We start from the raw sequence: 14,323 nt of genomic DNA, 5'->3' as shown, positions 1-14,323 counted from the left end.
TTTGCCCATGCAGACAAGAAACTCTTCTTTCACAGAGGCTGCTGCAGGAAATGGCTAAACCCAGGTGCTGGATCTTTTTGGTATACGGCCCTGGAGGCAAGAAGCAGCATCCCTCACATGCCCAGTACAGCATCAGAAACAAGGTATCAGGACCAGGACACAACCACCTGTATTGACCTGAAAGCTGAAAAAGCTTCCCAGCAGCTTCTAGCCTGTGCTCCACTCCAACCAGTTTATGGAGGGGTATGGCCCTTCCATCTGTGCACAGAAAACCCTGTCAATATATCCAGCACTAACACTTCATTTCTCCTCATGATTTACCACTTGGCTTCTAAACTGCAGATAATCCAAACAGTTTAGGAACTATTATGAACACAAGTGTTTTCTAGTCTCATCAACATCTGAGGGAACTAAAAGCCACATTAATGACTATAAAACAAAACATGCCAAGCAACAGAAAGCTTTTTCTGAACCAGCACTTGAGCAAGTAAGGCTGTCAAAGCCTCTCCTCTTTCAAGAAGAAAAATATGTTCGATGCTAGGAGAGATGCAGACGGCATTCCAAGGCAGACATCTTCAGCTTCTTTAAGACTCATACACGTAAAGAGGACTAGCACAGCAGTTGAGAGCTGTGGCTGACAATGAAGCAGTTTCCAGGTGGCTCAGATCTCAGCTGAGTGCTCCTTGGTGAGAACAGCCACAACCTTCTTGTGTCCTGCCCCTTTACTCACACATACATTTGTTGAGGCAGACACTCTCCCCATCTTCACCTTTCCTTCCTTCGCTCCCCTGTCCTCAAGGCGCTGCAGACATTCTCATCCTTTCATGTAGGAAGAGAAGTATCCTGGAGCTTTCTCATACAGGTACTTTTGCATGAAGCTCCTTGAACAAAATAGCAAGTTCATACCACAAGATGTAGGAGAAACCACACAAAGTTTTTCTTCATCACTTACTTGAAACATGCATTATTACCAAAGTCTTGTTTACTGAAAGCATCAGAAAGCTTACTGCTACAGAAGGAAATGGTGCAACTAGCCCACTCAAGGTAGAGAATGAGATGGCATGACTGTATCTTGTGGCAAGTCAAAAAAAGACCACGGGATCCTTGCTGTTTTTTCTCATTTTTCATGGCCAAAATGAGCTCATTTGTATAACTGAAATATTAAAGGATGCGGCCACAAGGATGAGATAGAGAACGAAGGAAAAGGAGGCAGATTTCACAAGAACTAAATGATTTAAGAACAATTATTAAACCATTTATTGCTTTAAAAGCAGTAGTTAAATATTTTGTGGTAGACCCAGCTTTAACAGGTTAAATATTCATAATATGCATGCTTGCTTCTGATGGCCAGGAAAAAAGAAGGCACAAACCTAAAGACAAAAGCTAGAACTAAAGCCAGGCTTCTTTTGTGACCTCCGTTACATTTTGTAGAAGACAATAGTGCAAGGAAACAATAAAGGCTTCCTAGATGCACCCCCCCCACCCAGCCTTCACCAAACCCACTTCCACCTTCAAGCCTCTACTAAGTATCTTCAAATTCTTCTGTTATTACTTTGGATAGCAGCATAACCAATACCAGCTTACTTACAAATAAAAATTTATTCATGTGAAAATTCCAGGACTTTGCAATTAGTTTTCCACAGTAACCTGATGTTATTAAATAAAATTTATTTATTTTAATGGGTAGAAATCAGGTGTTTTATTTCATTCGATGTAAAAGATACATATGATTTTGACACATCCTCCTAAACAAGAGAATCTGAAAGATTTAACAATAAACAATTTCACCACATAAGGTGCTTTTATTGCTGCTCTACACTAAACTTGAGGGAAAGCCACATTATTTAACAAGCTACTTAAATGTACAGAACAGCTCAGAGTCCAGTCTTACTCTGACATCACAGGTTATTTGACTTGCAAAGCAACGCCCAATATCGCTTGACTTTTTTTTTAGTGCACACTATTGAGTTCATCTCAGAAGACATACCAACAATAGGAACGTTTGAGTGCTACTTACACTGTGGGTCCCTGAAAAATCCTTTGTTGCTTTATTCCCACGGTACTAGATGGAAGTTTCTGAAGATTAAACCAGAACTCATGATGTAAAACTCCAAGAGATTACAATCAATTCCGTAACATCCCCCATTTTTTGTATACCAACAATTCAATTTATAACAGACTTAGTTGCAGTGAAAGTTCAAGCTGGCCCTACCTACAAATGAAGCTATGTTTTCTGATAGCTCTGGCATGAGCTGAAGAATAAGGCCACTTCAACTTGGTCATTTTTTTTTTTGCATGGAAAAAAAAATGAAGATGCATCGTCACTGAAGTTTGAATATCATAGATTGCATAACCAAAGATGCAACGCTTTCTCTAACATCTCTGTAAGCACAAGTGACCCCACATTAGATGTAACACAAGCACTAAAGATACATAACACTGTAGCCTGGACAACTCTCACTAGAAGGGAGATTGCCTTCTGCTGGCTTCTTTGCGATGGAAAATTTATTTCTAGGGTTACAGCTACAGCAGGAAGGAATCCCATTACACAGATTTACTATGTGACTAGCTAGCAGGGCTGAACAGGTAGACTCAGTGGTTAAGCAGCAGTACAAAAATTGTTACAAAAATAATGAACAAGTCACTTGAACAAGTACTGTTTTTTAACGTGCCAAGTCTCTTCTACATAGAAAGTATTATTTTCAAACTGATCAACAATCCTTCCAAACTGCTTTTAAGTACCACATATGCTACTTATGCACTTACCCTTGCTCTTCTCTAGTAAAAATAACTTAGTTGTGCTTTTCATGGTATATCTGTATTTCTCTACCATGTTTTCTTCCTTTGCAGATTATTCAGTTTTGGTGGGAGACTACAAAATTTTTTTTTTTTTTTAGCACTTGGTATTAGAATAACCAATTACCTTCAATAAAAAGTGATGCTGCCATTAAAAAGGCAGAGGATAAAAAAAATTAAAGCTCTTTATTAACTTATCTCTAAAATCTATATTTTCCACAAAGGTTACATTCTCACAGCAATGTTAGAAGACAGTACAACATTTGTCTGGATCTGTTTATTATTGGCATATGCAATTTATTAGCCAGTTGGTCTACAAGATACTCACCATAGGCAAACTAAATACTGTGCTTTTAAGAAATCTGTTTAGAAATTATTTGATGTTCCTTTTACTTTGAACATATTTACAAAAAGGATTTTATGTGTGTTAGCAATAAATAATCCCAATATTCAAGATGTCAGTGCTCATGCACACACCGACAGGATGGCTGCATGCTTTAAAAATATTATTTACAACACAGTCTCCTTCATAGCCCTCTCCCTAATAACAGCAGAAAGTGCATTTTCTTCCTTTCCTTTTCTGTAGGTTTAGTCTTGCTTCTGAGGGATACAACCTTCCATCTCAACAACTTCTGGCCAGCCTTCATATTTGTTTGTGTCCTTGTTGTTCTTTATATGCTGCAAATAGAAAATATTGACTGTTAATATGAAGTCTTCTACCATGTTGCTTTAAGTCACAGCTTGCAAAGGCACTTCTTGTAAAGACAAGACAACATCAGTAGTAGCCTCTTGTGCTTTTCTAATTATCATCAAATGTAACAAACCCTCAGTACAGCAAATTGTTCAGGTAAATGTATGCTAAAAGCAAGTGAGCCATAATATAGAAAACATTTTTAAAGTTTACTTAAGAAGCAAAACAAGTAAGGAGAAGACCAACTACATGAAAACAGAAGCCATTAGGAAATATTAAAGAAGGATACTACGCTTACAAGACACTGAAAATAAAGTCAGATTTTAAGAAAATTATTTAGTGTTGAATGCCCAGCTTATTTTTTTTTTTTTCTTTAAACTTATTCATCCCCCCACAAATCAATAATCTGCTGTCAGATAAGACATTACTAACTGAAGAGTCTGCCACTGCTGCTGCACTAGTCTGCACACTTGCACTCACCAAGTGTAAAGCTACCTTTACCAGTCATTAAAGGAAACAATGACACATGTTAAATTGTAGTTATTTAAATCTGGGAATGTACTTAATTTCATAAGTTCTTCAATGGCAGCAATAATTTCTGAAAGAAGAACAAAGTGAACAGCTTAACCAATACCTTAATAATCTATTTGTCAGAGGTTAGTGGGCCTAAAATATGACTCTTAGGCATTAAAGAAACTGGGTTTTGAATACCCAGTTTCACTGAATTCACTTAAGATAAAACTCATCTAGTTACTGGGATACTAAGACCTACCCAGGTAAGATTTATCACCACAGTCTGTTTGCACACATAAAAGAAAGCAAACAGACAAGAAGTAAGTTTGAAAATAACACTGTGTGCCACTATTGCAGTAGATACCCATCTTGAGTAAACTCATGGTATAAAACAGGCCATGTCTCTATTAATGTAAGCTGCTGAAGTTACAGAACATAGCATAAGTTACAGAACGTAAGAAGTCACAGACCTGCTCAAAAGGACTTTTAGTTTTAATTCCTTTTCCACCACAGAAGACCCAATTGTCTCTAAAGCCAAGGTTAGCGATAGATGTGCTTCCCAGTTCAGCAATCAGTTTCCGTGCTTCCTCATTAAGCCTTGGGAAAAAAAAAAATAAAAATACACATTCTCAGAGTTTTCATTGTTCAATGCACCACTTGGATTCAACCCGATTAAATATAATTTAAGTCAGTCAATATTGGGAAAGATCTGTCTTTCAAAATCACATAAGGCCAGTTCTGTAATCAGCTGATCTAATAAGCTCTGCTCTTTGATATTATATCAGGCAAATAATATAAAACCACTAACAAAAGCAAAGAATCCTATCCTGTGAGAATTTATATACACAATTAAAACAATTTTAGCAATTCCCCAAGCAAGTAAGAAAAGTTCATCTTTAACATAACCATTATTTACACACTGAAGTTGAAGCCTAAATAGTTCTTCTAGGTTAAAAGAATGACCTAAATACACAGAAGTTCTTGTCTGTTCAGTTAATTCAGAAGTGAGAATTGCTGTCACCACAGCATGGTTCAGTGCCCCTAGGTCCATACAGGATAATTTTAAATACAGAAATGAAAAAGATTCTGTAAGAGATAGGATCTCAGTACAACAGCTCATTATTTCTACTTAATGAGATATGGCTGTATGACTCACCTTAACCAAAATGAAAAAAATGATTAAATAATTTACTTTGGAGGCTATCTGCACCACCCACACTCCAAGCTTCCAAAGCATGAAGACAGCTTACACTAAAAGCAAGAAAAAAAAAAACCAAACCCACCACCAAAACACTCACAGTAAGATTTTTATCTTTTAAACATGATGGTTCTTCACTTTTTAAGTTGCTTTCTAGCAGTTTGGTGTTTTTGGTTACTCTAAAGTCACAACCACAAGTTTCTGGTTAATTTTGCAATACCACTAATGAGTAGTTCTTGGCTGTCAGCACAAATGTGCCAAACTCACCTTTCTGTTTAGTTTTAGAAAACACCAGCAGAGACATGATTAAAAAAAACCTAACTACTTATCTAAATGCTGAAGCACAACAGTTAGGAGATCTAGCCTTCTGATAAGGAAACATTAGATTGCTTTCATCTCCCTAAGGCAGGCAAAGTTACTTTCAACCAGTTATTGAAAATACTGCATGTTGTGTAGTCAGGACTTTGTCATAGCAAAGCTATTTCTACATCAAAATACAGACAGGTCATGGACAACAAACTGTACCAGAAGAGAGGAAAAAAAAGTACATAATATAAGTGTAAGTAATGTTAAAATAATGGAGGAAAATAAAAAAAGTTATCTATTAAAAAAATTCCTTCTGAGAATATGACTTAAGTAAATAATGACAATACAATTTTCTACAGTGATTTCAGTATCTATTAAAGATGATCGAAGTTGAGAAGGTTGGAAAGTACTGCACAAAGAATATTAAAATAATATTAAAATTAGATTAAGCTATATTTATACTGATAGGCTGAGCAGCTCACAGTGGAACACTTCAAAAAAGTTTAAGGCTCACACTAATAAAAACTCTCAGAACTTAGAAAAGAAGGGGTACATGTAAGACCTATAAGAAACGATCTCTGCACAATTTAACTACCAAACTACATCTTCGGGTTGTCCTGAGGAAAGCGTGGGATGGAACAGATCAATTTCAGTCAGAGGGTATCTTCTCACAACCATATGACCTAAATTCAACAGTATAAGACAGATTTGATCCTCATTATCTCCAAATAATATTAGCATTATTAAATCGATCAACTGAAAGCATAGTTTCTAATGCCTTGTCGTGGAAAGACAAAACTTTATCAGAAATGACTGCAATTAAAAGCAACATTTAAAATTTTAGTCAACATTGACTAAAAAAAACCAACATACTTTGTTGCACCATCATCGTACGTCCCCATTAGCACGATGGTTCCATCCTGTATGGATTTGAGAAATTCAATAAATGGTGCCACATCTGAAAAGAAAGAAAACAAAACCTTTGTAATAAGCAATTAATCATATTTAAACACCTGTGACGTTAGACTTCTTTTAATCCTTATAAATATACTCAAATTTATGCACAGATCTTCAGTAAGAGGCAAATAGAACGCATAAGAATGAACTCTCATTTTATAGAAAGGCTTTCGTCTATATAAAGCTGACTGCCAGTTGGTACATGCTTATTCTCCTGAGCAGTTCCCTTCTCCTCTCCCACACCAACTAGGTTTGTTTACCTAAAGTTGTATCCTCCTCACAATTACAAAGGCAGAGGTAAGGCTTAAAATACCACAGCAAACATAATTTAAGAGAACAAACACGTTAACACAGAAATGGTTTGTTTCTTTAACCAGCTAGATTAACTGCACCTACCTCCTCCCCACATGTCAAAGAATTTAGTGTCTACTGGTTCTCCTGTTTTACCTGAAGAAAAAGAAATGTTTGGTGTCAGGAAAAAGCCAAAAGTTACTCCAGAGACAACATCCCCACTTCCTTTCAATTACTGTCAGAGAAAGTGCTGCAGAAGACACCATATAAATCATCAAGTTTTATTTTTTTATGAAGACCACTCCTTAACCACAACAGTTTGTGAAAAGGTGCCGGAAAAAGAGGGGAAAAAAATGATAAAAGATGCAAATTTCTGATTTAGATTCAAGTAGAACACCCTCAAAAAACAGTAATAAAGAAAATGCACTTCAGAAATTCATGGGGAATTTACTTTTTTTAGGTGCTTTTTCTAGCATAAAAAGAGAAAGCACAGTTATAGATTGCTTTCAGTACTGCAGAGGAAGCAGGAAAAATCAAAACTACTCAGCAAGTTTTGCTACAAATTAGAGATTCCTAGTTGATTTAAACTTCTGGAACGAATAGAGAAGAAAGCGATTGGTATACATACATTAGTATTCTCCCTGTCTACAAAGTCAGTATTTGATGGAAGGTAGAATTTCATTTTTAATAGATACATTCATATACAATTCAGAAGACAAGAAAGTCTGAAAATTACATGACAGAACAAGGTGGTTTGGTTTTTGACTAAGACAACAGAGGAAGGCAAAACAGAATTAGGTATTGTTCAAGTCATGCATTAGATTACACAAACCTGAACGCAACCCAAAAATAACATTAATTTATATTGCAGCAAAATAACAAAGTGCTGTCTCAGCACTACAAAGAATTGCTTCTTACATATTAAGGAGAAATGCCAGTACTGATGTTCAGTCTTGAAGCTGACACACAGGTAAATCTGTTTATTTTTAATGAAATTAATATTCCTGAATACATATTACATGGATGTATTCATGGACAAGATTAACAAACGCAGACTAATACAATCTAGTGATTTCAAACTGGTGAATAATGAACAGTTCCTTTCATGTAGTAATAAAACTGCTAAATGGATTTCTCTGAGAACAGAAGAATTGGTGTACAGTGGCAATACACAAAATCAAGAGAGCAATTTTATCATCCCATGTGTATCAGGAAGTTACTTGATGTATGAATAGATAACCATCATGGAAATCCACATTTGTAGGAAGAAAAAAAAAAAGCATCAAGTTTTTCTGCTTTCAAACAGCATACAACTGAATACAACAGTATTCAACTAAAACACAGAAATGGCAAAATCTGACATTATCTCAGTACGAATACATTGAGTACTCCTCTTCTCCTCTTGTTTACTTTTCACCACCTTAGCAGACCTTAAACTTCATGAAGAATTGGAAAATGAAGACACTGCTCACTTAGGAAGTCACTCACCATTGACCAAGGCCACATTTATTCCTCTGCCGACATTATTTTTAACTCCACTCATTAATCTGAAACAAAATAAACAATTTAATTTGTAACAGAACTATTTTCTGATGCAAAATATTTCATTTTAAATTATTTTTTAAAATAAAATCATGTTGTAAAAGACCACCACATTTCCATGAATATTTAAAGCAAAAGGTGTCCTTATGGCACAACTGATTTGGGAACAATAGCTCTAATGTCCCTAACTGTATCCATTTTCTATGGAAAGAAGATGATTAAATGCTCAAATTATGCGTATATTAAAAATGCCACCAAAAATAAAGCACTATTAATGTAGTTGAGAAAATCCCTTGCAGTTAAGATGCATTGAACAAAGAACTATTTGAAGGGCTTAGTACAGCCACATAGCCAACATTTTAAGCTTTTCTGTAAGCAAAAATGTGTTAATGAGTTTAAAGCCTAACTGAATCAAAGTATTTAAAATGGATGTTGCAATATTGCGGACCATGGTACTAAACTAGAAAGTCAAGGCAAATTAGTTTGGTGAATCACAGAATGGCCAGGGTTGGAAGGGACCTCAAGGATCATGAACCTCCAAGCAGCAGAAAAGTAAACCAGAAACAGTAAATATAATGACAAGACTTCAAATGAAAATTGAATGCAACTTTGAAGCAGAATTGAACATCCCAACAAAATCACCACAATCTATGACAGCAACTAATTGGCCAAACTCAAAGCAGCAAAGGAGCTTGGAAAGAGCTGATACCCTGTGAAATGTAAGCTGTTCAGAGCTGTAAAGTAGAGCTAAGGGGAATGTCAAGCTACAGTGCTGTGCTGCCCTGGCCATGATAGGTACATCCCTCCAATGTGAAGAAGCTTACAAAACCAGCTCATTCCTTTTCACTGGCACCATACAGTGAGCTCTGTTCTACCCACAGGCCCTGCATTTCCCAGCACTACTATTTCAAAGCTGAGAGTCAAAGTATTAGACAAACAAGGAGAAACAGGAAGGTCTGAAGTTGTATGAAGACAATGAAGAAGTTTTCAGCTCAGCTTTAAGAAAAAGCAGAGATGCACATCTCATCATTTCTAAGCATACTTTAGCAGATGCTTTAATTCCACTACAACCAAGGTCAATTTAAACTTCCCTAGCTTACTCTAAGGGGCTGCAACCCTCTACAAGTCTGTTATCTACAGAACTTTTTCAGGTAACTTCTTTTGTCCTAAGCAACGTTTCAGAAGGAAATGTCCTTGCACAGAGAACTGCAACAGCTCTCCAATAATAGTCATGGGCTAGAAACAAGAATTGCTTTACCAGAAAAATGACAGCCTTCCTCTTAGATACCATCTTTGGCACTTCAATGAAAGACTACAAGTTAACAGCAACTCACAGCATAGTGACCTGGATTTTAAAGAAGTAATAATCAGAAGTGTTCCATATTTTTACGTTAACCCTCTAATATCATCTACCAAAAAAAAGACTTACTTGATTAAAAATGAAACTAATTCAATAACTTTGAAGACAGACAACTTGCAATTTTCTGCTAAAATACAGAATTCAGTTCTGTTTAATAGGGAATTCCCAACTGGGCTTCTGGAATTCTTTCTAAATCCATTCAGCACTTGGGGGAACATTACTTCTCCGACCACATCATTTACAGGCCATGGCTGGGCATCAACTCTAAGCAATAGAATCATATGACAAATAAAGATTGAAAAAAAATGAAAAACAATTATGTTCTGAATGGTCATGTGAGATTTAGTGTACCTGAATTCAGCAAAAAGAATAAAAATTTCCTTTCACTTTGACTACTAAATTCTCTATAAATAAATGCAGTAAAAAAACAAAAATCCAATACCAGGGTGATTAGATGCCAAAATATCACACACATATAAACAAAGTTATAACTGACTTTGGGTAAGAAAATATCCCGTGAGTACAAATGGCACAAGTAACTGTTATTATAGCAGTGCAGAATGCCATTCTGCTCTAAGGTTACTGCAGCACAAATATGGAACTGGCTTCTTAACAGAAGAAAAACTGCATGGAGAAGTGCTGGTAAAGAAGTATAACTCTACTGCTTCTAAGCTTCTCAAGCAGCAACCACAGTAGTTCATATTTAGAAAATACTACAGTTACTGTCAAATCTGGACTGCGTACTGTAACCAAACTTCCATAAAGCAGAATTTCCATTTTAGTACTCTCATAAATCAAACAACAACCTCGTTTAACATAGAGGAAAAACCTACATTGTAAATATTACTGACAATTTATGAAGCCATCTTCCTGTTTCCATGTCTTGGAAATACAAAGAAGAATTTTACATAAAACTCAGCTATTGCAAATTAACTAGAAAAGCACATCTTGTATAGGAGAGGCAAAAGAAACATTGTTATAAAAAGATCTATCAAGCAGGAAATAGATTTCTTTACAGTTCTGAGATACTACTCTGCACACCTGAGATAGCTTGTGTGTTGCCACAAATACTACTGGGTGTAATGTGAATGTTTTATCACAGGAGGGCAGTAGTTCATCAGTTTTAGAATTCCACCAAAAAAACCCAATCAAGAGATGATGTGAGCTTTCAAATGAGAAATCAAATATAGTATGAACAAAGCAGAAGATCGTATAAAATTGAAAATAATCAAATTTTCTGATGTACACTTTAATAGACATTAAAATCTTATTCCCCAGAAATAATTAGAAAGGATTTTTTCCAACTGAGACAGAACTTTGGACTCCAATAGTCACGCACTAAGCTGTGCAATAATATTAACAGAACAGAGAATTTCTTGACAGCTACTGCTTTCCTTTCATTTCTTAAAGCAAAATATCCATCAGTTTGCAGTTATTGGGGTTTTTGTTTGCTTTTTTTTTGGACATGAACCACAACCTCCCTTTAGTAAGCAAGGCATTTAAAAAGCCTACCATCCTGAAGTTAAAAATATTACTTGCACTCAGAACTTTTCATCAGTGAATCACCCCAAGTGTTTTTAGATACGAAGCTTCCTAGCAACCAGGCTGAGATGCTGACAAGCTCTGTAACACGAACAAAAATCTCTCTGCAGAGATATTGGGTAAGACTGTCCAAGATCATAAAGGGAATCAATGCTAAGAGAAGCAGAACCTAGCAGCTTTTAGTTAGTATGCACTAAGCATGAACTCATGCTCATTTTGCACGTGTACTGAGCAGTAATGCACCACTGGAAATGGAGTTCTACACAAACAGAAAAGCTTCGTTTAAGTCAGCTTTGCTTAAAATCACCTTGACATCTGAATAGTACTCAAGTTTTAACCTGCAATGCAAAGTGAAGATGCTGCATGGGTTTCATCATAAGAAAAAAGGTTCCCATTTCAACTTTACTACAGCTTAATCGCTAGAGGCAATGCTAGCAGTCATCCTGTTTTAGCTCATGTGCAACTAATCTTACTTTAATTAGAGAAAAAGTAACAAAGAATATAAAACAATACTTAAAGGTCTTATAATACATAGGATTAGTATTTAGATCTATATTGCATGGGATTACACTGCTCACAGAAAAGTTATTATTTGCTCTAGAATTTGCACTGACTGCTGTAGGTAAGTGCAAATGACCTCGGCCACATCACCTACAGAGCAGGGGCTCAGAAACTGGAATAGTTTAAATGCAAACGGACAGCAATGGGTAATTAGTGTAACTGACAGTAAAACAGTAGAAGCCTATTACTATTGACCATGTTTACAGCATGTCTGTTCTGCCATGGACATGCAAGGTTAAGCATATAGATTGTACTATAGAATGCAGTAGGAGACAACAAACAGTAGCAACCTAAGAACAAAGAAAGTCTCAAAATAAACATTAATATTGACGTTATGGAGATTAGTGACAGATATTCAGCTAAATACTCTAGACATGCTGTGTTAAGAGAACCGTCATCAGAAATAAAAGACTCGAATCATTTTTCAAAGCTCTTTTCTTCAAGAAGGCTCAGTGCCAGGTCCCACGCTTGGGTCATGACAATCCCATGCAGCAGTACAAAGGCTTGGAAAAGAGTGACTGGAAAGCTGCCTGGCAGAAAAGGACCTGGCGCTGCCAGTCAGCAGTTGGTTGAATGTGAGCCAGCAGCATGCCTAGGTGGCCAAGAAGGCCAATGGCACATGGGTCTGAATCAGAAAGAGCACAGCCAGCAGGACTAGAGGAGTGATTGTCCCCTTGTATGTGGCACTGCTGAGACCATATCTCAAGTACTGTGTTCAGGTTCTGGCCCCTCACTACAAGAAGCATGGATTTGAGCCTTTGCAGAGGAGAGCAACAAAGCTGATGAAAGAACTAGAAAACAAAAGTTTTGAGGAACAGTTGAGGGAACTGATGTTCTTTAATCCAAAGATGAGGAGGGGAGATTTCAGCGCTGTGAAAGCAGGTTGCAGTGAGGAGTGGATTAGTTTCTTTGTTCAGAAGACGCAAGAAAACAGTCAAGTTGCACCAGGAGAGGCTAAGATGGGTCATTAGGAAGAGTGGTTTTGTAATGGGACTGGAAGCTGGAGAAGACCTTGAAGATCTTAAGTGATTTTATAGTTAAATTCAAATTGTCTTGATTTAATTATGCCAATAGGAACTACTGATCATTAAAATATTTTTCCTTCTGAAGTCATCTATTAAAGAAAAGTGGAAAATATGTTCTGTATGAAAATATGAACTGTAGAAACAGATAGTTTAAAAGATGACTTACAAAAGAAAATTCCATGAAAGTTTTAACTAATGACATTCAATTAAGAGTATCAAGAGCAAGTACTTAAAATACACTTGTTCAATGAATTACAATTAGAGACACGAGTACCTTAGTGGTAAAACTGAATCCAGCTTCACAAAGTCTGACTATTTCATAAGTAACTAAAACTTGTAACTGTGTAAGTTACCTTATGCATATTAAAATAGCCTAGATTTCAACATTTACTGCAGAGTACTACTTGTTTCATTGGTGATTAAGTTATAGTGCAGTATAATTTTTTCATGTGTCACACTGTAGGCAAACGAAAACTTACAGAATCATTCAGGTTTCTGATTTAGCGTGCAAAGGAATTCAAGACAACAGCTGAAAAATGTACTTTGACAACAGGTAAAAATACTTACACATTATCTTCTACGCAAATTTTAGGTCCAACTACATTTGCTGCTCCACTTGCCATTTTGAATGCAAAGTGCTTTTCAGGACAAGCTTTAGAGATCCCACATTTGTATCTCGGAGGTTTCGTAGCTTTCAAAAGGAAATAAAACTGGATTTTAGAGCTAAGGAAAATCAGGGAAAGGGGAAAACTAGCTTGACTGCACTTACAGTGTGATTAAGACTTTCTTAATTATGAAAAATCCAAAATTCTTTATGCTATTAGTCAAAGCAAGCGACAGCAGTAACACATGCATATGAATACTCACAGCGTGCAGCTGCATCCAATGCTGATCTAGCTAAAATGCAAAAAAAAGATTTTACAAGACATTACTATTGAAATGTCATCTGCAATAAAATACCCTACAAATTTAAAAACTTTCTGTATCTCTATAATTTTTTTTTTTTTTTTTTTAAATGAGTATCAAATACACATGAGCACAATGTTCCACTGTAAAACCTTCATGCGGTAGAAAAATGAAAGCTGTATCATCAGGGACCACATTTAAAAGTACTACTCTAATTCATGAGTCACTGATTAAAATAAAGTACCACAGAGATTCAGACTCAAAACAGCCAGGAGTCCGTGGAGGTTGGGCACTGAAGTGAAATCAGCTCCTTTCTTTCAAATCAATTTTATCCAGCCAGAAGTAATTACTACAAATCAGAACCTTTACCAGGATGCAATTCCTTACACCTAACACCAGAATTCTGCAATTTGGGTGTATCTGTAGCCAATCATGCATTATTCCCTTTCATGGAATGAGGAAAGCATTATGATACTTAACATCAACCATGTTTTCTTCAATAATTATCTGTGATGCCCCTGGTGACTGTTTCAGACGTGTGCTCACACTGTAGTAACGCAGAGTTCAGCATCAGGAACCATACATACATATCTAAAATTGGGTTTTCCTAATTAAAAGCCCCTTTCAAGATTAAG

General features: G+C 36.2%; 1 protein-coding gene across 3 annotated transcripts in view; it reads right to left on the bottom strand.

Moving 5' to 3' along the window:
• Nucleotides 1-1,651: 1,651 nt before the first annotated feature.
• Nucleotides 1,652-14,323, bottom strand: part of FAM3C (FAM3 metabolism regulating signaling molecule C) — a 29,611-nt gene continuing 16,939 nt past the window's right edge. For 2 of the 3 annotated variants that reach the window (XM_042816098.1, XM_042816099.1), the window contains exons 4-10: nt 13,650-13,679; nt 13,350-13,473; nt 8,241-8,299; nt 6,858-6,908; nt 6,378-6,462; nt 4,471-4,597; nt 1,652-3,474 (exon numbers count right to left, since the gene is read on the bottom strand). In XM_042816098.1, the coding sequence (XP_042672032.1) occupies nt 3,385-3,474; nt 4,471-4,597; nt 6,378-6,462; nt 6,858-6,908; nt 8,241-8,299; nt 13,350-13,473; nt 13,650-13,679 (566 nt within the window). In that variant the 3' untranslated portion in view covers nt 1,652-3,384. The remainder of the gene's footprint in view (nt 3,475-4,470; nt 4,598-6,377; nt 6,463-6,857; nt 6,909-8,240; nt 8,300-13,349; nt 13,474-13,649; nt 13,680-14,323) is intronic. The other variant, XM_042816100.1, reaches the window with a different exon arrangement.

This window comes from Centrocercus urophasianus, unplaced genomic scaffold (genome assembly GCF_019232065.1).
Source record: "Centrocercus urophasianus isolate 14NV4802_14NV808 unplaced genomic scaffold, USGS_Curo_1.0 seq_15, whole genome shotgun sequence".
In the NCBI taxonomy this organism is placed as follows: domain Eukaryota; kingdom Metazoa; phylum Chordata; class Aves; order Galliformes; family Phasianidae; genus Centrocercus; species Centrocercus urophasianus.
The sequence above is the reverse complement of the archived record's forward strand: the minus strand, read 5'-3'. Positions and strand labels throughout refer to the sequence as shown.